Below are 23,886 nucleotides of genomic sequence, written 5' to 3'. Positions count from 1 at the left end.
GAAGAAGTTGTTTGCCAGCATTATATTTGCACAGAAGTCTTTCAACGTGGCCTTCTTTTGTTTATTGTGGCGGTGGAGGCAAAAATAGTCCGTGCGCGATAATCTTACTTATGCCGAGAGGGTTGGAGGATGATCTTGCATACACTCAACATTTGATCAGAAAATTACACAACTTCACATCATCCGATCATCATCCAACATGGCCCCAGGATGGAATGGAGCAAAAACAAAAGTGCAACTGAAGCTGACTGCACAAAGATGTACACTATTACAAGAAAAGAAGAACGCAATAGCCAAAAAAGAGCGTAGAGAGATTGCATCATTGATTGAAAGAGGAAAATTGGAAACAGCAAGGGTCAAAACAGAAGGAATAATAGGTGAAGATATAATGGTAGAATTACTCGAAATAATGGAATTATACTCGGAAATGCTGATCGCTAGATTTGCATTACTCGAACTCAATCAACGTGAACCAGATCCGGCAATTAAAGAACCACTTTGTGCAATCATTCATGCTGCACCTAGAATAGAATTACGAGAGATGCACGCTTTACGGGAAATGTTGATGGCAAAATATGGTCGTGAATTCGCAGTAGCAGCGATGGAAAATACAGACGGATGCGTGAGCGAGCGGGTTACAAGTCGGCTAAGGGTAGAAACCCCAAGCAAAGAATTGGTGGATATGTATATTGCAGAAATCTGTAAGGCATACGATGTAGAATTTCATTCTCCTTATCTGAATACAGGTCCCGAGGATCTTGACAAGGTACCCGATCCTCTACCTCATGCAGCCGCTGATGGACCATTGCCAATTCAGCCTCTCTCAAACAATGTCAGTGCTGCCACCAAGTCGGATCTCGAAATTGCCGCTGCTACTGGTACAGTTGCCAAGGATTCAGACAAGTCGAAAAAACCATCAACAACCGGCAACTCAACCCCTCAATCTGTTTCCTCACATACAAAGACTGAAGAAGATGATAAAAGAGTGGATGATTTGGAAGCTCGCTTTGCAGCTCTAAAGAGGAGATGAGAGGGTACATATCAGAGAGGACAATGTAATATAATTTCACACCTTTTGTCCTGGAGGAGGATAATTATCAAACTTGAAATCAACGCCCCAAGGAGGCATGCATGTTCGAATATGTTTGCCAGGTTGCTTGTGCAATTCATTGATCTCTTGCATTTCTTGATCTGTTAATGAGATCAATTTGGCATTGCTAATGATTCGATGCTCTGTGACGGATTTTGGAATCACTAAAACGCCACGCTGTGCTTGCCATGCGATTGCTACTTGTGCTGGTTCTGCACCTTTTGCTTTTGCGATTTTGAGAATTGTTTCGTCTTCTAGTACGGGTGCAGCACCTGAACCTAAAGGTGAATAAGCAGCGGGTGTGATACCTTTTGATTGCAGATAGAGAACGAGATCGTGCTCGGGAAGGAAAGGGTGAGCTTCGATTTGGTTACTCGCAGGTACGATCTTGGCAGTCTTTAGCAGATCTTCCATGAAAGGTTTTGATACATTGGAGACACCAATCGCACGGGCTTTTCCCTTTGCTACCAGAGCTTCCATTTCTTTCCATGTTTCGTTCAATGTTCGTTCATCATCAAGATCACGGCTGCCATCTTCACGCAATGGGATTTTTTCATCTCCTTTTTGACGAAGGGCGACTGGCCAATGAATGAGTAAAAGATCAACATAATCCAATCCCAAACGTTGTAAAGAGATATCAATTCCTTCTTCAACTCTACGATGGAAAGTTCCCCAAATCTTTGTTGTTACAAAGAGTTGATCACGAGGAATATTAGAGTTTTTGATGCCTTTTCCAACGGCTACTTCATTATCGTATGCGAATGCACAGTCTAAATGACGAATACCGGCTTTCAAAGCAACTTCTACTGCTTTTGTAACTTGTTCGTCTGGTGATCTCCAAGTACCTAGTCCGAGGATAGGAACAGTAGCTCCCGTATTGAGTTTGAGGGAATCTGTGCCAGCTTTGATAGAGGGATATTTGGCAGAAGTCATCTTGGCAAAAGAACAATGATGGTGGGGAAAAAGGAAAGAGGATATTGATTCGTTGGCAACGTTCTTCTATATATGCATTACCGCCGGCTAATCGGACCGCACTGGTAAGTCTCCCCCACGCACAAAACATTAGCGTACCAGTTTTGGTGGACTACATTCCTCTTAGTAAGCAGCTCTATTAGGACGCGTATTCAGGCTTACTTACCTTTTGGAATATTAGCCGAGAAGAATGAGAAGAAGTATGAGTAGCATACAACAAAGGGAAATGATTCAAATCATATACGGATTCCCGTCCATGCTTCCATCTTAGCACAACCATTGTCGTTGCAGTTAATATGGCAGACAAGCCCAACCCTGCGACAGCCACACCGGCCTCGCAGCCACAAGCAAGTGGTGCAAGCGGGAATGCTTCGTCATCTGCTCCACCTCCAGGTATGCTTGCAAGAAGATTTCCAGGATTGCATGGACGATATGAAAGAGCACGATCAAGTCGATTCGGTCGAATGTCTTCCACATTCTGGACAAGAAGGCGACCAATTTTGATCACTTTGGCTGTCTCATACGGTGTGATCAATTATGCATTGGTAAAACGTGATGCTTATATCCGCGACCACATTCATCCGGATTCTTGGTTAGTGATGAAAGTATACCCTGGAGCAATCGTAGAATGCAAATCAACACCATCGCTTGCACGCTTGTTGTCAACGCCTACACCTGGTGAAGATTTACCAAGACAGATGGACTTGTTTGAAACATTACGTGCTATCAAATGGGCAAGAGATGATCCAAGGATCAAAGGACTTTTTGCTGATTTCAGTGGACTGCATGTTCCTTCTTCCGTTGTACCTGAATCACTTGGTCTTGCACAAATTGAAGAGCTTGTTGAAGCAATTCACGAATTCAAAATCATCAAAAAGCAACAACGACAGCTAGCAGCTCAACAAAAGCAACAAATTGAGCAAGAGAAGATGGAAGCGTCTCCGCCGGCAGACAAAAGAAGCAAAGAAGATACAGAGAAATTCGAAACAGAGGCATTCATGAGAGAAGTCGAGGGAGATGGCAAAGAGGGAGCAACCATCGCGGACAAGGTTGCAAAGATTGCTAAAGAGGGACCATCTGAGATCCAAAAAGCAGAGGAGATCAAACCTCAAGCAGATGAAACAGTGACGATCGCCTGGGCCGATACCTTTAACAGCCAGGGATCTTACTTGCTCGCTAGTGCGTTTGAGAAGCTATACGTTCAGCCTTCGGGATCTATTCCATTGACGGGTACACGTATGGAAATTCCCTTTTTCAAGAAAGCGTTGGACTGGGTAGGTATTAAGGTACATGCAGAAGCTAGAAAGGAATTCAAGTCGATGGTATCCTCTTTCATTCAAGATGAAGAGCTGCCTCCAGCGCAACTGGAGGATGAATCACGACTATTGGGAGAATTGAGCAGAAGCATCGCTCATGGTATTGGAGTGAATAGATATCCAGATATGGAACACGACGCCGCTGCTGACAAAGTCATGCAAATGACCAGAGAAGGTCCATTTACCGCAAAAGATGCAGAAGCAAAAGGTCTCATCACAGCAGCAAAGTACAAGAGAGAAATTCTGAAAGAACTAGGCGAAGAGCCGAAGCTACGGTCTCTGTCATCTTATTCTAGGGTAACAAATACTCTTTTGGAACGCAGATTGAATGAAGATGAACGTGTGAATGTCGCAATCGTGTATCTTTTGGGCGGCATTAGTAATGCTCCGGGTGAGTTTGCCGCTTCACAAGCTATCAAAGGATTACGTGAAGCAGGTGAAGATGAAGATGTGACCAGTATCGTTCTACGTATCAATAGCGGTGGTGGTGATGTAGGTGCATCAGATTCACTTTGGGATGCAGTAAAGAGGGTTCAAGAAGAATACAAGAAGCCCGTCATTGCCTCTTTTGGCAATATTTCCGCTTCAGGTGGATATTACGCTGCTGCAGGAGCAGATGCAATCTTTGCATGTGAATCTACGGTGACTGGTTCGATTGGTGTTGCAAGTCTACGTCCAACGGTCACAAAGAAGTTTTTCGATAGAATCGGGATAAGTATGCAAACCATCTTTAGCGGCAGTAACATGTTGAGCTTATTCCATGAGCCGGATGAGGAAAACAGAAGAAGACATGCAAAGAATACGGATGATACCTATGAAGACTTTCTGGAGAAAGTTTGTACGGGTCGTAGTATCTCAAAGGACGTCGTTGATGAGCTTGCTGGTGGTCGTGTATGGACTGGTTTGGCCGCTTGGGTACATTGTAACCCTGTGACCGAGTCGGATGAAACAGAAAAACACCAGCCGTTCTCCAAAGCGACTGAAAAAGTAGAAAGCAGTGAAGCCAACAAGTCCGAACCTCAATCTGGTTTGGATACGCTAGATCAAGAAAATCAAGATCTGGAGAACGCACTTGCAGCCGTTCCTCCGATAAAGATTGCCAACTTGCACAATGACTGGAAAGCTGTCAATGTTGGAAAGGCGGAAGAAATGAAGACCTACCAGATCGAATCAGTTCCTTTCCCCGAAGATAGCAAGCAGAATGTAAACTCTCCCAAAGCTAAGGCAAACCAAGAGGAAGAGGCGGAAGAGTCAAAAGTCATGCAAGCTATCCATGAAGCAATAGAGACCGTCGTCGGAGATGATGATCTGGACGATGAATCACGCTTAGCAAAAGCAGCACATGATGAAGCCGAAAAGACAAACGGCCATAACAAAGAGAAAGATGCGGAAGGGGCGGTAGACATAAAGAAGGAGCCCGAACTGGGACCATACGGTAGGGGACTGATCGATCAGATTGGTGGAATTTGGGAGGCTTCCCATTATGCCTTATCGCTTTCGGTTCAACGTGAAATTGACAGGCTGGTACAAGAGGAAAATATGACGTTAGAACAAGCAAGTAGAAATGTATTCCCAGGCGCCAAACGTGAAGTGTCGGAAGATGGCGTGATGGCTCTTGCAACGGATCTCCGTTTGGTACGTTATCCCAAGGAAAAGACATTCTATGAACGGGTAGCAGAGATGAGAAAGAAAGGTGATGAACCGCAATTGTCTACATTTTTCCCAAGTGTGGCTAATTTAGGATTCCAGATCAGAGAGTATGTTTCTGATTTGGCCGTTCAATTGTTTGTTCGTTCATGGAGTGATCCTCAATTCATGCAAAAGATTCAAACGGCCATGGAACAAGAGCAAAAGATTAAATTAGAACGTCAGCATCATGTTCAATTTTAATGCAATGCAATACCACTTCAGTTGTAAGAGCACCGCCCTGAGCCCAATTTGATGATGCTGTGTAAGTGATTCGGCGCTTAAGGCTTCTTTTTTTGTACTTTACGTTAGCCGTGAATGTTGAATCAGATCGCGTATGCAGCCGGTGAAGTTGCCGTGCATAATTAGGGCACAAAAGCAGTAAAGATAATTTTAGAAGATTTACACAAATTGTTCGGAGTTTAACTTTTTATTGAATGGCCACCATCATCAATTCAAAATGTCTGGATCCTCAGGTGGTCCCTCTGCTGTTTTGTCTGCTGATGATGGCTTACCACAAAGACCACAGCCTCCTTTTAAGCTGAGCAGAGCATCCAAAGATATCGCTTTTGGCTCGCTGGCAGGAATGGTGTCCAAGGTGTTCGAACATCCGTTTGATCTGGTAAAGGTACGATTACAAACCCAACCTTCCGATAGACCTGCAATGTTCAAAGGAGCATTTGATTGCTTTCGTCAAACATACGTAAAAGAAGGAGCTCGTGGACTGTTTAGAGGGCTATCAATGCCTGTCTTTGGCGCCACCCTGGAAAATGCCTCGCTATTTTTTACATATAATTTCGTTCAAGGACAATTGAGACAGTATAACGGACTTTCAACACCTTCTTCCTCTTCTTCGCTAGAGGAAGATGCAGAGAAACCACTTTCGATGGGATATTTGGCAATCGCTGCTGCTTGTGCTGGATCGGTAACTAGTGTCGTTCTCACGCCAGTCGAATTGATCAAGTGCAAAATGCAGGTGCAAATGGTGGCAAGAGAGGTGGATATATTGTCAAAAGGGGCGACACCATCATCAATCACATCCTCTTCAAAGCATATTCCCTCAACAACTGGAGCTTCGGTTGTGAGAAATATGTCATCGAATGCATTTACGGCTGGGCTGGATGGTCCACTAACGATTCTCAAAAAAGTGATCAGACAAGATGGGATACGTGGTCTTTGGCTAGGTCAGACGGGAACACTGCTTCGAGAAACGGGAGGCGGTGTAGCTTGGTTCTTGGCGTTTGAATATGGATGTCGAACGATGATCGAAGCAAAACGGAAAGCAGCCCCGAATTCGGATACTCCCATCACAAAGAAAGATCTTGGAACGATGCAATTAATCGGAGCAGGTGCTTTAGCAGGAATAAGTTATAATGTCGTTCTGTTTCCGGCTGATTCCGTTAAATCTACCATGCAAACAGAACGTGAATGGGCATCTTCTGGAATGAGCGGACAAACACAATTCAAACAAAGAGGTTTCCTGGCAACCCTTTCAAACATATACAAGACCAGAGGCATTCGTGGATTGTATGCAGGATGCGGTGTAACGTGTATGAGAAGTGCACCGAGTAGCGCTTTAATTTTCTTATTGTACAACAGACTAGAAGCATTAGCAGATGATTGGGGTATTTAGACAAGGTCAATGTCAATTCATAGATTCAAATGCAATTATATCCAAATATTTCTATAGCTGAACATCTTTTGCCCATTCGGTAAATGTCTTGGTGATTTCACGATCGATTGATAATAGATAGGGCAACTTGACCACCGGTTTCGGATCGAGATCAACCAGGTGTGTGTGGATGACAGGTTCATTAGGTCCATCACTAATGCGAATGAATAGCGAACAATCTTTGTACGATGTTGAGAGCAGAAAGCTTGCGATCAATTCGCGAAGGCTTAGATTTTTCTCCCCGCTGCCTACCTTTGCAAGCATGCTCTCATACTCTGCCAAGGATATACTCATCTCATCTGTTCGGTCCAATAGACTTTTTCCTTCTTGTCTTTGTGCTTCTTTATCGACACCTTCTACATCGATCGGATCATAGCGCTGTTGCAGTGTACGCAATCGTTTCAAAATCGTTTGCACTTGCTCTGAAGCGAGGATGCGGGCAACCGCTTGTGCAAGGTTGAGGTTTGGGTCGTTATAGAGCTTTTTGGTCAATGTTTCAGCTTGCTCCATGATACCGGCGCCACCTTCTATCACTGATGTGGGGTGCTCGACTTTCTTACCGTCCAAGAAGATACGCAGGTTGTTTTCACGGCCTTGCTGCCAAGAGGCATACAAAGCCGTTGCCGCCTTTTCAACTCGATCAGGTTGCCCGCTATACAAGTCCAATGGATCGTATAGCGCCTCAAATTCTTCCTTTGTTAATTTGGCATCCCCCTTCAAGACGGAATGCATTCGGAAACGGGATGTACTTTGCTTCCATGCATCTCCTTCCTTGGGTAAGAAGCCACATTTAGGTTTGATCTCCAGAATCAAGCAAGGGTGATTTGGGATTGGGGCACTCAAATCTTCTGTGATGAATACCTCGGAAGGCTTATCTGCATCGATACCTGTTTTGAGTCGACGCTCTATCGGTCTTAGGCCCTCAATCTTTGAGATAATAAAGCGTAAGAAAGAGTTTAAAGCCTTGGTCGATTCAACTCGGATGAGAGGAGGTACAAGCTCATCACTTCCTGCATCGGCAAGATCGGGCAATAGAATACGCTCCTGCCACTCTTCTGAATCAATCTCCTGCTCATCTCCACCTTTTTGCTGGATATTCGATGATGATGATGAAGGCTCGCTTGAAATTGATGCACCTTTATCATTTAGCTGTTGGCGTGACGATTTCCCAATACGCAAGGCCATCCGTCTTCCATCTCGAGTATTGACGAATGGATACACATCTGGGCCTGTATATCTCAGTAGAAGATTCTTGCCCCCTTCCGCCAAGTAAGTCCAATGACGAGCGTCCAATTGATCTGCATTTACGGGAATAGGCCAAGAGTCACCTTGTGTACTTGTAGGATTGGTGGATTGCAAAGCTTCCCTTCTTTTAGCCTGTTGACTTGAAGATATGGATGATTTGAATGGCGTTGTATGGGTCGGATGGAATGGTGTGGGTGGCATTTTTGTTGCTCTGGGTCAAGAAGAAAGCCGTGCAAACCATCAAGTGATCGAATTGGAAGAATGCATGCATTGATGGGTTACTTTATACGCTAATGCAGATGCTTAGTGAGCAGCAACATGGAAACCAACACTTTAGGAAATCGCGTGACGCGAACGCGCTTTTTGCTTGCAACGCGCATTAATGAATGGCTCTCTTGAATGCAACACTTTCTATCCAACAGCCTTCTTCAACATCACCACAACATCAATATACCCTATCCATTTACGATAACTTTTTATTTATTTGACTTTCACCTCGCAAATTGAAGCAAGATGTTCTACAGCGACGTCATCTTGTCAAAACGCGGTCCTTTGGCTAAGGTATGGCTTGCTGCTCATGCTGAGCGAAAGTTGACAAAATCACAACTATTACAAACGGATATCGAACAGACAGTTTGTGAGTGACGAGACATAAAGGATCATTTCGAAAATGAAAGACTGACCAGCTTCCTCTCTCTCTTCCGCAGCTTCTATAATTGGTCCTGATGTGGTTCCTATGGCACTACGTCTATCCGGTCAATTGTTGTTGGGTGTCGTTCGCATATATTCAAGAAAGACAAAGTATCTATTAGAAGATTGCAACGATGCTGTTAGCAAGCTGAAAACTGTAAGTTGTTGATCGCCACTTTACACGTCTTGTTGAACGCGTCGCTGATCGCGTTTCTCACTCTCCACAGGCTTTCCGAAGCGGTGCAATCGATTTCACAGCAGATTCAGCTGCTGCCGCTGCCGCTGCTGGAGATGTCCAAGGACAACAACATAACAACGTCACACTTCCAAATACACGAACAGCATACGATTTAGCTTTACCCGATCCAGCTTTGGAAGGATGGGATGCAGAAAGTTCTGTGGGAGGAGATTTGTCAAGTAGAAGATCGATTGCACGTTCTGATCGGTATACCGCCAGACCGGAAGATATCACGCTTCGAAGATATTTCGACCCTGCTGGTTCGGGAAGTGCAAGGAATAGCGATTCTTTCGGTTGGGCGTCAGGTGAATTCTTTGATCCCGACGCTTCCAATGGAGAATTTCATTCACCACGTCCTGACGTATTGCAAAGACGTGATTCACAGGGCAGACTGATTGATGAAAATGGAGACTTGATTTTGGAAGGAGATGACGATGCTTCCAGTATTGGTATTGGACGTGACGCACAAATGCAAATGGGAGGTGCTAGACCAAGCTTGACAGCAGGAGATTTGACAGGATTCGATAGTCTAGGCATGGATGATTTCATGATGGCAGACGATCTTGCCGGTGGTATCTCTGGAGCAGGAGAAGGTGGTTTGGATTTGGGATTGGAAGAATTTGACGCTCAGAGACGATCAATGACACCAGTACGCGACACACGTTCATCTTCGGTCAGATTGGAGAATCTATCACCAAGAACGACGCTCAGAGTACAACAAGCTGCTGAAAAACGAGCACAAGCAGCACAGAGGAAGCGCAAACAGATCATCGATTCTCGAACTCAATTGGATGATTCCACGCAAAGACGTCAAATAACGCAAGGAACAGCTGGAATCGTTTTGGCAGAACCAAGCTTTTTGCCAGCCAAACGCAGTCATTTACACCTTTTGGAATTGCAAGCCGATCCTATAAAAGGCGTTTTACCGTTCTCACAAGCAGACAATGCAAGGCAGATTTTTCACTCTGCTCGTACGTTAGCTCCTGAATTGAGTAAGCTGTTCACAGTTGATGCTTCAGCTTTGCTACGAAGACGGACTGAGTTGATTGAGGATGTTGCACAAGCACCCGCAAGGCCACAAAAGCGCATTCGTGCCGAAGGAGAAGAAGAAGAGCAAGAAGATGACTTTGCCAGTGAGATCGGAAGACGTGCTGTTGATACGCAAATGCAACTTGGAGCGGGAGCAGATTTAACATTCGAATCAATGGACGATTATGATCCATTTGCCAATCAACCAGAAGGTGAGATTAGTCTAGGCCCAGGAGGTTTCGATCTGGGAGAAGACCCTGTTGAACAAACTCAAACCGGATTGAGAAGATCGCAACGTAAGCGGCCAACGAACGTCCAAGAGGACCTGGAGGCAGAAGAAGAAAGAAGGAGACGGACAGCATTCCAACAGGAGGGTGATCTTGGCAGACTTGGAACGCCAGAAGAAGGTTCTATAGTTGGCTCTTCCTATGAAGATGTTTCACCTACACCTTCTTATCCTCTCCGTGCATTTGATGCACCTGCTGCCGGTGACGTAACTGCAGCTTCTTCCGCATCAGCTGTGGGTATGAGCAGAAACACGTTACGAGCAATCAAGGTGTTGAAAACGCAGCTATCACCTGAAGATGAAGAAGAGGGTGAAATGCAATTCAGTGAAGTGACAAAGAATGCTTCTCGTCGAGCTGCTTCTGCTTTCTTCTTTGAAATTCTTGCTTTGGGTACAAAAGATTGCCTGCGTGTAGATCAAGAAGACCCTTTTGGTGAAATTAAGATTAAAGCCAAACCTGGCTTATGGTCAATGCAACGATCTGGAAGCGTTGCTGTTTGATTCTATCCCCTCTTCTTTTGGAAGGTTGATCTTGTTCTTTTATCTGTATTTATCTTTTCATGCTTTGCAAATATGCTAAATTATCACACATGTACAAACAGTATAATGCAATTTTATATCTATTTTGCTATTTCACAATTTTGAACAATTCATTTGCCTTCTGCAACTTCCCTTTGCAGAACAAGCAGACAACTTTCGACAATGTCACATGCCTTGTTTACCTGTTCGGAGTTAACGATCAAACTTGGTGTGAAACGAAGCGCATCAGATCCCGCGCTCAAGATGATCAATCCTCTTTCTCTTGCAAGTTTGAGTACTCTACCCGCATGGCTTGGCTCCTTCAAACTCATTCCCACAAGTAGCCCCTTGCCTCTTGGACTGTGTTTGCCGGAAGATTCATCATGTGCGATCAAATCAGGGAAATGTTGACGCATCTGCGTTAAACGGTTAAAGAGTAGTTGGGATGATTCTTGTAATCCGTTCAATAACGTTGGCTCGGTTAATCTTCCTAGAACGTGATGTGCAATGCGACTAGTAAGTGGGCCACCGCCGAACGTTGTTCCGTGGTCGCCCACCGTTATTGCATCTGCTACCTTTTGCCTCATCAGAACAGCACCAATAGGAAAACCATTCGCAAGGGGTTTAGCCATTGTCACGAGATCGGGATGTGCATCTGTTGGCAATGCGCTATGACACCATAGTGTTCCCGTTCTCATTAGACCGCACTGTATCTCGTCAAACATCAGCAAAGCTCCTACTTCATCACATCTGCGACGCAATGCTCGCAAGAATTCTAGTGAAGCAGGGAAGATACCGCCTTCTCCTTGAACAGGTTCCACGAGCACACCGGCTGTCTTGTCGTCAATTAAGGTGTTGATGTCTTCTATCGAATTGTATGTTCCTGTTTTGACATTCCCGATCAAAGGTGCAAAAGGAGCTTGATATTTTGGATTTGGCGTCATTGACAGAGCACCCATAGTACGACCATGAAAAGCATTATTGAACGAGACAAGACCCGATTTCTCTCCTGGTCCAGTCTTTGCTGTGTTCATTGCATACTTCCTTGCAAATTTCAATGCTGCCTCATTGGCTTCTGTACCGCTATTTGCCAAGAAAACCTTTAATGAATTGTCGTTCTTTGTTCCTTTCTCCACACCTAAACCTCCATGCTCAAACGTGAGCGAGACCATCCTATCAGCTAGTTCACCGCTCCATTCGTTGTGAAAGAGATTACTGCTATGTACGAGTCTATTTGCTTGCTCGTATGCGATATCGGCTATCTGTCCATCAGCATGTCCAAGACTATTGACAGCAATACCCGAAGAGAAGTCCAAGTATTGTCTTTCAGCCACTCCTTCTTGCGATGAAGTAGATGAAGTTGCATCTTTTTCATCAATCTTAGCAAACAAATCCAAACCTTTTCCTCTTGTTAAAAGAACTGCAGGTCGAGAATACGTTGCAAGGGTTGCATTATTGAATCGATCAAGCGTCTTTGATACTTCCGAAACTGCATCAACCTTTCCATCTGGATGTGTTACGTCCATGTACGATGAACAAGGTTCGTATGCGCTACTTGCATAGCCTCTAAAGGCTCTTTTGGGTGCATATCTGGCCAAAGCCCTTCCAGCACGAGGAACAATCATGTTTGTTTAGGGGTCGATGATGGTAGCAATGTCCAAAAGATGAATAATCATTGGAACTTATATGCACTGTATAGCCCTTTGCCCGAACAACGCTTTGTCCGATAACACTTGCACACTGCTTATCTGCCTTTAAATCTAATCTCCAGTCATTCAAAACTTTCTTCTGAAATTTGTGTTAGTGAATCTGCTTATCGGATTTGACTCATGCTACGCGCTGTACCTGGGCACACACCGCTGCCGCGTCTTGCCGTCAATTCTTAAAAAAGATCTTCTAAACATTCTGTTCCATGAGAGTTATTCATGAAAGCCTTTTCATATATACTATCACTCCTTTATTCCATGCAACGTTCAGATATGTTTATTTATGATTTCGATGTAAGAAACAAGATGTGTATTGTATAGAGGAAAAAGAAATGAATGCGATGCAATGATCATGGTTTGACATTCTAGTGTAATGGCAAGAAAGCCAATTTTTGTTAAAGTTTAGCATGCATGCATCGAGAGGCACTATATAAAATCATTCCAATCATCATTCAAACGATCGATCAACTTATTCCTTAGACATCTTTGATGCCTTCTCTTGGGCTTCTTCAATTCCACCAACCATGTAGAAAGCACCTTCGGGAAGAGCGTCATGTTGACCGGCCAAGATTTCCTTGCATGCACGGACAGTGTCCTTCAATGCGACCAAACGACCTTCGATACCTGTGAAAACTTGGGCGACTGCGAAAGGTTGACTCATGAAACGTTGCATCTTACGTGCACGTTCGACGGTCAATTTGTCTTCTTCTGACAATTCATCCATACCCAAAATGGCAATGATATCTTGTAGAGATTTGTAGTCTTGCAACAACTTTTGCACTCCGGTAGCAACGTTGTAGTGTTCCTTACCAACGATGGCAGGGTCCAACATACGAGATTTGGAGTCAAGAGGGTCGACAGCTGGGTAAATACCCAATTCGGCAATACCACGGGACAATGAGGTTGTGGCGTCCAAGTGTGCGAAAGTGGTGGCAGGGGCAGGATCGGTCAAATCATCTGCAGGCACGTAAACGGCTTGCACGGATGTAATGGATCCCTTCTTGGTTGTGGTAATACGTTCTTGCATACCACCCATATCAGTGGACAAAGTAGGTTGGTAACCGACAGCAGATGGAATACGACCCAACAATGCAGAGGTTTCAGAACCAGCTTGGGTGAAACGGAAAATGTTGTCAATGAAAAGCAAGACATCTTGACCTTCTTCATCACGGAAATATTCAGCAATGGTCAAACCGGTCAAAGCAACACGAGCACGGGCTCCTGGTGGTTCGTTCATTTGACCGAACACAAGTGCCACCTTGGATTCACCATCAAGGTTAATGACACCAGTTTCAATCATTTCATGGTACAAATCGTTACCTTCACGGGTACGTTCACCAACTCCAGTGAAAACAGACACACCACCGTGTGCTTTGGCAATGTTGTTAATCAATTCTTGAATCAACACAGTCTTTCCGACACCTGCACCACCGAACAAACCAATCTTACCACCACGGGCGTATGGGGCAAGCAAATCGACGACCTTGATACCAGTTTCCAAGACTTCTGCTTGTGTAGATTGGTCAATGAACTCTGGTGGTTCGGCGTGAATGGAGGCTTGTTTGTTACCCTTGATTGGTCCACGTTCATCGATTGGTTCACCAATGACATTGATAATACGACCCAAAGTACCTGGACCGACGGGAATTTGAATTGGGTTACCTTGATCGACGACCTTTTGACCACGGACTAAACCTTCGGTACCGTCCATGGCAATGCAACGAACAGTGTTTTCACCCAAATGTTGAGCAACTTCCAAAACCAAACGACCGGATCCCTTTGGCATTTCCACTTCGATAGCGTTCAAAATTGCTGGCAATTTTTCAGCATCACGGAAAACACAATCGACAACTGGTCCGACGACGGCTTGAATTTCACCGTTCAAGTTGAATGCAGTTGCGGTTGCGGAAAAGTTACGTGAGAAAGCTGAAGGTCCAGCACGCAAAGCAGAACGTGCGATTGGGGTAGGACGGTGCAACATCGATGCTGCTGAAGGAGCAGAGCGCGTTGCCGAGCGCAATGCGGCACGGAAGGGAACCTGCATTTTGTGTATGTAGGGATGACCGACAATGCAAGTTTGAAATGTAGATGGTGGTCAAAAGTTGGAGGGATTGCAAAAAGACGGAAAACAGAAGAAGGTGCAACGCTTCTTGCTTAAGCCTTTGGGCGCGCGCGCAAGCATTCGTCCGGTATTCGCTTCTTCTTCTTTTTTGAGGGAAAAAAGGTACATTGTCAGTGTACGCCTTGCTAGAAGAATGAATTGACACGCGCACGCAAAGCTTCCTGTCCTTCCGAGTGCGTGTGTGTGTGTGTGGTGTACGCCCTGTAAGCAGAGATAGATGCTAGGCTAAGATTAAGAAGAATTTATTGAGCTGGCTTTGCGTTGTTGGTTTTGCTAGCAGAGAGGTAATTAATCAGATTTTGCGGGCGCATGGGCGTAGACCGACTTTTACCGGGATAAATGACCGCGGCCACGTGTGTAAAAAGGTGCCAAAACACTTTTAAGACCGTCACGTTTCTATGCAGCAAAAATCACCTAATGCACGGCCATTGAATTGGTGTTGGTTATACAATGAGATGCGGAGTTAGCATGATCATATCATATACTAGCAACCATCTCTGTTTCATTATTATCCAACAATGAGTCAACATCCAGCATTCACAATGGCTGCTCTTTGCAGTGTGGGCGGAATCATTGGTTTCGCAAAGACTCGATCTTTGCCTTCCATCGTGGCAGGATTAGGTGTAGGTGCTGCTTATGCTTACGGTGGCTATCGTATCAAAGAGGGACAAGATTATGGATATGAAATATGTGCTGCTGCTTCTACCCTACTATTAGCAAGTTCAGCACCAAGAATGCGAAAAGGCCCTGTTCCTGCTGGTTTGACAGCTGCTTCTACCGTGGCTTTGGCATACTATGGTAAAAAGGTGAGTACCTAGGTAAATGACTTGATGATGTAACACATGCTAAACTTGAAATTATTGTTTCATCAGGTATACGACTTCCGACAATAAGCATCGGGAATCACCTTGTATAACAGCTCCTCACACCACTCGCTAATTCACTGATTAATGCATGATCGATTAGGCGGAAAATAGTACAAGATGCGTAAATGCATTACTACAGATTGAGATAGATGAAATAGAGAGATTACAGCAAGATTAAGTTGTAGAAAAGCATTCATTCAAGGGAAGAAGTAGTTCCATGCCCAAACGACAGCTTTGATACCCAAAGCACTGAGAATAGGCAAGCTCAAATTGTCATCCACACCTCCTAACTCCAAAGCCTCGGCCACACCGCCGACGATACCACTTCCAATGCAGAGCAATGAAAGAGGGATCGGGTTGCTACCTTCGTTTGCCAGTAAACGTCTTCGTCCAATTTGTGCGATTGGTGTTGCCCAGAACAAAGTAGCCGTCAAGCAGGCAACGGAAGCAGCAGCGATTGTGCCTGCCAATGACTTGCGTGTTGCAAAAGGTGGAGATGGCAAAGGTGGAGTGTATTTGCCAAACAATCTTCCAAACACTGAAGCTGCAGTGTCAGCCCAAGAGAGAATCATGATTGAAACGCAAGCGATATCTTCTGGTAAAAAGCTCAAACAGAAAAGAACACCAGCCAAATACCAAACGACTCCATTGACTTTTTGCTTTTCTGACTCACGCATGAGAAAGCCTAGTACTTTTTCGTAAAGCCACTCGAACGAAGGTATATTGAGTCGAAGCACATCCGCTGTAACGACAACGCCAAGGAAATAGCCCAAATTGCGAACGATGATCGTTAGATCAGTTTTGGAAACATAAAGGTAAAGGACAACGAATCCGATACTAGAATGAAAGACCTTTCTTGGAATCTCCCAACTTTTAGCCTTTTTCTTTTCTCTTTTGATGACTTCGTCTGAATTCGATCGATGAGCTCCAACGATTTTTGCAACCTGTTTGTCATCCTTTCGTTTACGTAGACCTTCTCGATTTTCTCTTCCGGTCTGCTTGGCTTCTTCTGTTAGACAGTTTCCGTCAGGAGAATGTGGTACACTGCCATTCGTCAGTGATGGACCAGGCATATTGTCCAAATTTCCTTCCCTTCCTTCATCTTCATATCCACTGTCATCGATTTCGTCTTCCGGTGCTCTAGCCAAAGCACGTAGTACGGCTACGCCCTTTTGAAACGAAGCAGAACGTGCTCGGCCAGGCATCCTACGTCGTTCGCCTGATTGTTTGCCGTTTGCATCACCGTTTGAAGTGACTGAATCACCGTTAACTTTTGTGGCAGTGTTTGATGACGTAGATGAAGCGTTCATCTTGGTTTGCGGTGTTTCTGTCCACTTTTCATCTATTGACGTTAATGCCTCTACTGACGAGGGTATTGGAGATGTTGGCTCTCTTGTCAATGTAGAGGCAGATGAATCACTTCTTACACTTCTACGTGTGCTCATTCGTGATTGTGATCAGTATAGTTGGGCGTTCAATCACTTTTGATGATGAAATAGGCCTCCTCCTTTGGCCTGTGATGTTGATGGAGAAGGGAAGATTGAGAGTGTAATAATTTCAAGCCCGTTCTATTTCAAGCCCGCCCTACCAATCACAATAATACACTTGTTTGTGTGAAATTGAGTTTTGAGTGCATGGAACACGCGAAAGTTTCTCTTATTTGAGAGGAGCTGTTGTTGCTGCATTTGATTGGAAACGCGTCCAAAAATAGGCGTGAATAATGTGTGCCGTGTAGGAATGAAAAGATAACACACACAAGCCTTTGCACTGCGCACGCACGCCCGCCTACTGAAAGAAGAAAGTTTAATCATGCCTTGTTGCACTCGGTAAGATAAAGCCTGGATGGATGTATTTGGAATTTAACTGGCAGTAGCAAGTAGAAGGTGGAGAGAGAAGCCGTGCATGTTCCTAAAGTTTGTTCTGAAGAAAAAAGGGAGGAGGGGATGACGATGAACCCCCTTCTCCTCTTGTTGCAAATCAACCCTACCTAACTCAAAACATCTCATTTGGTGGCAAAGAGGGTCGACTGGAAAAAGGGGTGAAAAGATTGAAGTATTGAAAGTCGCTCTTGTTCATCAACAATCACACACCGCCTATACCCATCCTCGATTCATCACGCAAATCGGGTCATTTCGGTGTGATCTCATCGTCTTTGTAACCTTTGATTACGTAGGGAGGTGATATTCATTCACATTATTCGGACGCCGAAAGGAAAAGTTAAAGGCGCCGACATCTAGCTTACGTATTTAGAGGTCACCTTCATTCACACTATAGAGCACAAAAGCCGGCAAAAAGTTTAATCTATCAGCATTTTTGGACCGATTGCTCATCCCAAAATCTTCGGAGCTCGATCACAGCCTCCGTATCGATTCGCATACCTTATCCGAACGTGTGTGCTAGGATAACGTCATAGAGTATTATTGTGAGTATTGAGAATTAAATTGCGATTTGACAGCATTCACTCGAGAAGAAGGCTGGACCATCAATGGCTCTACTCCTCTTCACACGCAAAGAGGCGCACACCATTCGGCGTAAAAGCACTTTGGATAATAATTCATGCGTATACGCCGCCATTGGTGATCTCGTGAAGTGCCAAGAGGATCGGACGATTGCTATGACGAACGTATATAAGCATATAAATTACTGACCATAAAAACCTTACCTCCTTTGCTATCTTTCACTTTCTAACTCACAATCTTTCAATCCGTCTTCATGGCCACCATCAACGATCCTGATCAAATCGATCTTACCTACGAATGGGATGATGATATATTGCCAATCTCAGACGTACGTTCAGGCGCTCGATTTCATCTCTCTGCTGATCGTGTTTTACAGTCAAGCGTACCTTATTTACTCTCATTACTTGCACAATATCAACTTGAACAAGGTCAAAAAGAGGTTTATCGACATAGTCGCACAACAAGTTTCTCAAATTGTCCTTTGAGCGAATCAAACTATCGTTGTGGTAAGGCAGAAGTTGCTGCCAGATTTGAAGATACGATTGCTGAAATCACACGTACGCATACTGCAAAACAACAGACTTGGCTTGACGAACAGGCAATCGAAGAAGCAGATTTTAAACCAATAATGGACCAACATACAAATAAGCTCGAATTGAGCGGGATGTCTGGGCCTTCTGCTGAAGCAAAGGGAAACGCAACACAATGCAGGGCAGGAGAAACCACCTGCGAGGCACCACTTTCTCCTGAAGTATACGCAGAAGAACCACCGCCAAGCTTTGGTGCAGCCTTTGCTTCAGCTGCCGCGCAAAAACAACCTCATGCTCACGAACAAGGCAAGAAGGGCAACAATGATGGATCATACTTCAGTAAATCTGATGCACAATGGGCTGCCGATGCGCTTCGTCAAGCAAAGAATGCGGACGGAGAGATTGATAATAGTCTGTTAGCTGCAGCTGCTGCTTCAAGATACAGCAAAAGTCATCCATCAACACCACAAACAACAAATACATCATCACTTCCAACACGATCAACTAAGGCCAGTCAAAGTTCAAGTTTGCACGACCGTGCAAAAGTTGGTGGCAACAATGGTGAGAATCACTTACCACATGATGAATTGCATCCTCCATCAATTGCAGCCCGCCCAGAAGAATTTCCCACACTTTCAGAAATACGAGACGAGATTCAAGACTTCGAACAGGATTATGCGGGAAGACATCCCGATGAGCCATTATCGGGAAGGATCATCCACGTAAGTCATTTCATCCCATTCGTGATCAGAGCGCTGGCAGAAGTAGAATTTGAAAAGAAGCGGGAAGCCAAAGTGACCGCAACGGCAACCGTTGCGGCAATGGCAGCAGCTGCAAGGGCGAAGAAAGCAGCTAAATTAGCCGGTGAAATGACCGTTGGACAAGACGGTAGCGGCCAACATGGCCCACGCAAAGGCTCTTTCTTGGAAGGGATGAGCGAGACTACAGATATGGACAAACGACTTGCCGAGAATCAAGCGCGAGCCAAAATACGAGCAGGCAGAAAGGCGTGGATGATGACACCGATGCTTCAAACAGACGAGAATGCCATTGATGAGAACGAGGAGCTGGAGATTAATGATCGCTTCACACCTGTTGGCTCTCGCCGTGGTTCAGTATGGACGGAAGCCTCGAATATGGCGAACGAGACAGAGATACGCTATAGCGCTGTATCTGATGAGAATTCCCCATTGCGGACCCCACCTGCGATAAAGAAGATCGATTCTCCGCCTCCACCGCCTCCTCAATGGGTATTAACACCACGTCGTGGACATACTGCTTTGAACAGTGGTATTCGCAGCCTATGTGCTACGCACAAACAAACATACATCGGATGGCCCGGAGATATCCACTTTGCAGCCCAGGCCAAGAATGATGAGCGAAAAAGTGCATCACAAACAACACAGGATGAACGCGCTCAAATTGAACGAATTTTAGCAAGCTTAGATAACCCCAAGAATTGGGCAGCTCAAGAGATTGGTGGGACAGCAAGTCACGATAAAGGAGATCAATCAACCCGTGTTCCTTCACCACGGATGAATGGTGCTGAGCCGATTGAGATCGATGCGGGAACACACAAGAAACGTAAAAGTGGGAACGAGGCACAATTTGGCATAAAATACGTTCCCGTCTGGCTTGATGATGATATTGCTCATGGTCATTATGAAGGCTATTGCAAAACCACTCTCTGGCCATTGTTCCATTATCTTCTATGGCAAGATGTTTCTGGAGATCGAAGAGAGTGGGACACGTTTACCTGGGACGCATACGTTGCAGCCAATGAAGCATATGCAAAGAGAATCGCAGAGCAATACCGACCAGGAGATTTGGTTTGGGTGCACGACTACCACTTGTTGCTCGTTCCACAAATGTTGCGCAAGCTGGTACCTGATGCACATATCGGTCTCTTTGTTCATGCACCTTTCCCAAGTAGTGAAATCTTCCGTTGCTTGCCAAGACGCCGTGAGATTATTGAAGGCATGTTGGGAGCCGATTTGGCATGCTTCCAAGCATTTTCTTACTCAAGACACTTTTTATCCTCTTGCATTCGCGTATGCGGATTCGAAGCGTCATCGAACAGTGTTGAATCGTATAATGGTCACGTTACAAATGTGTCCTATAATCCGATCGGTATTGATGCTGAAAAGATTGCCAAAGATTCTGCTGCACCGGGCGTTGCGCCAAAGATTAAAGCAATTCGGGAGATGTATAAAGGCAAGAAGATCATCATTGGTCGGGATAAATTGGACGTTGTACGTGGTGTGATTCAAAAGCTGCAAGCATTCCACAAGCTGTTGGAAGAGTTCCCACAATGGCGAGACAATGTTGTCTTGATCCAAGTTACTGCACCAAGTATGAATGATAATCCAATGCTTGAGCGACAAGTCTCCGAACTAGTTGCCCATATCAATGGAGAATTTGGCAGTTTGAGCTTCACACCTGTCCACCATTACCATCAAATCATTGAACGAGATGAATACTTTGCCCTGCTCAGTGTGGCAGATTTGGCAATTGTTAGTTCGTTGCGTGATGGAATGACGGCAAGTACGATGGAGTTTATTGTTGCGCAAAACAATCATGCAAAAGCGCCCCTTTTGCTCAGTGAATTCTCTGGCAGTGCAGGTCGTTTGCGATCAGCAATTCAGATCAATCCATGGGCAACGTTCAGCAGTGCCAAAGCAATCCATCATGCTTTGATCATGTCCGATCAAGAGAGGTTCAGAAGACATGAAGAATTGTACCGTCAAGTTGTCATGCATACTTCGCATACGTGGGCCGCTACCTTGGTGAAACTTTTGGTCGGTCAAATGCTTACCGAGCAATCTGCTCATTCTACCCCACCTTTGGACCGTAAACGGTTGGTAAAAGCACATCATGCTGCACGTAAGCGTTTGTTCTTGTTGGATTACGATGGTACATTAACCCCAATCGTACGCGATCCCGAGACTGCTTTACCATCTAAACAGTTGTTGGATGCAATCAAGACGCTAACAGAAGATGAAAGGAACGTGTTCTACATCATTTCTGGCCGTGACGAACAATTTTTGCAAAAGCACTTGGGTCATTTTGAACGTATAGGATTCTCGGCTGAACATGGATCGTTCTTCAAAGAACCTGGCAAAAAGCATTCTATCAATTTGACGAAGGAGTTGGATATGACCTGGAAGAAGGACGTGATCGAGATCTTCAACTACTACGTTGAACGAACAGCAGGAAGCTTTGTCGAAGAGAAAAAAGCTTCAGTTACGTGGCATTACCGTAATGCTGATCCTGACTTTGGTTTATTCCAATGTCGCGAGTGTCAAAATTTGTTGGATAACTTGATCGCACAACAAGACATGCCTGTCGAAGTTTTGGTGGGTAAAAAGAACTTGGAATGTCGTCCTTTGGCGGTGAACAAAGGAGAAATTGTCAAGCGAATCCTTTACAGCAACACCGATGTAGAATTCGTCTTTTGTGCCGGAGATGATCGAACGGATGAAGATATGTTTCGTACATTGAAACTGATCGAAGCAAGTGGATCGTCTGGCAATGTCAGCGTTCCATCAAGCGTTCACGGTAGTCCACAAAATGAAATTCGTACCCGTGAATTGAGTCAGTCACCCAAGTTGACAAGAAGAATTACGGCGAATGACGGACAAGATGGATCTCCACCCGTTTCAGCCACTTTGATCATGTCACCGCCAACGCCATTGAATTCTTCCACGCCAATGGGATCCCCAAAGCCTCTCGCACTGAAGCCAAATGGTATCTATACATGTGCAATTGGACCGAGCAGCAAGAAGACGTTGGCCAATTGGCATGTTGAACAAGTACAACGAATCATTGACTCCTTGTCCGAAATGGCCGATCTGGCTGATCCAGCAAAGGATGCACCTTCCGATTCTACGATTGAGGAGCAGAGTTGAGTAAAAGAACAGAACGAATGCTTCAATGCTTAGAATTTTCTGCCACCTTTCGTGTACAATACACCAATATATACAGATACGCACGCACACACAAACACACACACAACATAGAAATATACACTTTATCGTATTGTATGTAAGTGAAATGAGATCAAGAATAGAGCGATTTATTATCACATGAATAGCAGAATGATTAAGTCTAACACGTGCGAACTTGTTTATCCGTGTGTGTTATGGCCTGTGCTCATGAGTGGACGTTGGGTGGATGATTGTGGTGATCCCATAGCCATCTCCTTTTTGATTTGTGCGATTGCTTGACCCGGGTTCAATCCCTTAGGACATGTACGAGAGCAGTTCATGATTGTGTGACATCTGTAAAGCGAAAAGGTGTTTTCCAATTTCTCCTTACGTTCGGCGGTAAATCCATCACGCGAGTCTGCGATCCAACGGTAGGCTTGCATCAAAACTGCAGGTCCAAGGTACTCGTCACTGTTCCACCAGTATGAAGGGCATGAGGTCGAACAGCATGCACATAGAATGCACTCGTACAAACCATCGAGACGTCTACGTTCTTCGGGAGATTGTAAATGTTCCTTTCCGTCTGCTGGTTCTTCCTTGGACTTCAAGAATGGTTCGATAGAACGGTATTGTTTGTAGAATTGAGTCATGTCGGGTACCAAATCTTTAACGATGTACATGTGAGGTAGAGGGTAAATCTTTGTGTCTGCACTTTGATCGATACGGCACAAGCAAGCCAAAGTGTTTACACCTCCGATGTTCATTGCGCATGAACCACAAATACCTTCACGACAAGAACGACGGAAAGTGAGAGTTGGGTCAATTTCGTTTTTGATTTTGATCAAAGCGTCAAGTACCATTGGTCCACAAGAGTTCAAATCAACTTTGTATGTTTCTAAATAAGGCTTCTTTGCTGGCTCGTCTGGGTTCCATCTGTAAATTTTGAAATCTTTTACGTTTGCTGGCTTTGTTGGTGCTGTTCCAGCTTGAACTTCAGCTGGAGTTGCCAAACCACGAACGGCATTGAGACTGCCCATCACGCCATTGCGACTTGTCGAAGCACGCAAAGAGCGCAAAGATGTCGATGCGAGTACTGACATGATGTTTGTTGAAGGAGTATAGTGATCGGGTATGATGGAGTGGAAGGTAAGATGTGGCGGGTGACTGCTTCCCTTTAACATAAACACCTCTAAGCCTCACTCACTCACACACGCCCTCCTGTTATTGAAAAGACACATTGTCTTATTGGCTAAAGAACCCCGCTTATACAAGCCTATGCAACAGTGCCAAACCTCTTTCAGCCGGTCTATCGCGCGCCCGAATGTTTGAGAGAGGCGGCGTATGGGCCTGGAGGTTTAGCTAATATCTTGAACAACGCGTCGGCAATTGGCGGGCGACTGAAATCGGATCGGAGTAAAACTAACAGGATTCTTTTTGTCTGCTTGAGGGAGAGATTTCTTACAAATCACCTCTTAAAGCAGGCAAAAAAATCCTGTTTTGTTTAGCATGCGTGCGCCTCAATGACAAAAGAGTA

At 44.8% G+C, this 23,886-nt stretch overlaps 12 protein-coding genes across 12 annotated transcripts; 6 read left to right on the top strand and 6 right to left on the bottom strand.

Moving 5' to 3' along the window:
• The first annotated feature begins 68 nt into the window (after positions 1–68).
• On the top strand, positions 69–1,048 carry FA14DRAFT_22202 (DUF292-domain-containing protein). Its single transcript, XM_025502025.1, has one exon. It carries the CDS (start codon positions 200–202, stop codon positions 1,028–1,030), a length of 831 nt encoding a protein of 276 aa, XP_025358326.1. The 5' UTR covers positions 69–199; the 3' UTR covers positions 1,031–1,048.
• Positions 1,049–2,080, bottom strand: FA14DRAFT_22197 (putative GCY1-galactose-induced protein of aldo/keto reductase family). The gene has a single exon (XM_025502024.1). It carries the CDS (start codon positions 2,021–2,023, stop codon positions 1,067–1,069), a length of 957 nt encoding a protein of 318 aa, XP_025358325.1. The 5' UTR covers positions 2,024–2,080; the 3' UTR covers positions 1,049–1,066.
• Positions 2,081–2,451: 371 nt separating this feature from the next.
• On the top strand, positions 2,452–5,115 carry FA14DRAFT_104821 (uncharacterized protein; the record flags this gene model as incomplete). Its single annotated transcript, XM_025495719.1, has 2 exons — positions 2,452–2,904; positions 3,121–5,115. Coding segments are annotated over 2 exons (2,448 nt in total), but the record flags the coding sequence as incomplete, so codon positions are not given.
• Positions 5,116–5,524: 409 nt separating this feature from the next.
• On the top strand, positions 5,525–6,756 carry FA14DRAFT_142778 (mitochondrial carrier; the record flags this gene model as incomplete). Its single annotated transcript, XM_025497185.1, has 2 exons — positions 5,525–6,072; positions 6,151–6,756. 2 exons carry the CDS (start codon positions 5,525–5,527, stop codon positions 6,695–6,697), a joined length of 1,095 nt encoding a protein of 364 aa, XP_025358323.1. The 3' UTR covers positions 6,698–6,756.
• On the bottom strand, positions 6,749–8,182 carry FA14DRAFT_170767 (uncharacterized protein; the record flags this gene model as incomplete). The annotated part of the gene is made up of 1 exon (XM_025500294.1): positions 6,749–8,182. The coding sequence occupies one exon, from the start codon at positions 8,180–8,182 to the stop codon at positions 6,749–6,751; it is 1,434 nt and encodes a 477-aa protein (XP_025358322.1).
• Positions 8,183–8,413: 231 nt separating this feature from the next.
• Positions 8,414–10,803, top strand: FA14DRAFT_159790 (uncharacterized protein). The gene is made up of 3 exons (XM_025498388.1): positions 8,414–8,618; positions 8,689–8,828; positions 8,899–10,803. Exons 1-3 carry the CDS (start codon positions 8,495–8,497, stop codon positions 10,723–10,725), a joined length of 2,091 nt encoding a protein of 696 aa, XP_025358321.1. The 5' UTR covers positions 8,414–8,494; the 3' UTR covers positions 10,726–10,803.
• Positions 10,804–10,874: 71 nt separating this feature from the next.
• Positions 10,875–12,269, bottom strand: FA14DRAFT_163611 (PLP-dependent transferase; the record flags this gene model as incomplete). Its single annotated transcript, XM_025499828.1, has 1 exon — positions 10,875–12,269. The coding sequence occupies one exon, from the start codon at positions 12,267–12,269 to the stop codon at positions 10,875–10,877; it is 1,395 nt and encodes a 464-aa protein (XP_025358320.1).
• A 473-nt stretch (positions 12,270–12,742) lies between these two features.
• On the bottom strand, positions 12,743–14,795 carry FA14DRAFT_159789 (ATP synthase F1, beta subunit). The gene has a single exon (XM_025498387.1). The coding sequence runs from the start codon at positions 14,491–14,493 to the stop codon at positions 12,919–12,921; it is 1,575 nt and encodes a 524-aa protein (XP_025358319.1). The 5' UTR covers positions 14,494–14,795; the 3' UTR covers positions 12,743–12,918.
• FA14DRAFT_22101 (uncharacterized protein) lies at positions 14,792–15,616 on the top strand. The gene is made up of 2 exons (XM_025502022.1): positions 14,792–15,377; positions 15,444–15,616. Exons 1-2 carry the CDS (start codon positions 15,090–15,092, stop codon positions 15,462–15,464), a joined length of 309 nt encoding a protein of 102 aa, XP_025358318.1. The 5' UTR covers positions 14,792–15,089; the 3' UTR covers positions 15,465–15,616.
• Positions 15,512–17,204, bottom strand: FA14DRAFT_159788 (uncharacterized protein). Its single transcript, XM_025498386.1, has one exon. It carries the CDS (start codon positions 16,880–16,882, stop codon positions 15,635–15,637), a length of 1,248 nt encoding a protein of 415 aa, XP_025358317.1. The 5' UTR covers positions 16,883–17,204; the 3' UTR covers positions 15,512–15,634.
• Positions 17,205–19,046: 1,842 nt separating this feature from the next.
• FA14DRAFT_109657 (uncharacterized protein) lies at positions 19,047–22,313 on the top strand (the record flags this gene model as incomplete). Its single annotated transcript, XM_025495885.1, has 2 exons — positions 19,047–22,005; positions 22,069–22,313. Coding segments are annotated over 2 exons (3,204 nt in total), but the record flags the coding sequence as incomplete, so codon positions are not given.
• Positions 22,314–22,367: 54 nt separating this feature from the next.
• FA14DRAFT_159787 (succinate dehydrogenase and fumarate r) lies at positions 22,368–23,777 on the bottom strand. The gene has a single exon (XM_025498385.1). The coding sequence runs from the start codon at positions 23,450–23,452 to the stop codon at positions 22,553–22,555; it is 900 nt and encodes a 299-aa protein (XP_025358315.1). The 5' UTR covers positions 23,453–23,777; the 3' UTR covers positions 22,368–22,552.
• Positions 23,778–23,886: the final 109 nt, after the last annotated feature.

Source organism: Meira miltonrushii, assembly GCF_003144205.1.
Source record: "Meira miltonrushii strain MCA 3882 unplaced genomic scaffold FA14scaffold_1, whole genome shotgun sequence".
Lineage (NCBI taxonomy): Eukaryota > Fungi > Basidiomycota > Exobasidiomycetes > Exobasidiales > Brachybasidiaceae > Meira > Meira miltonrushii.
This window is presented reverse-complemented; position numbering and strand designations above follow the sequence as displayed.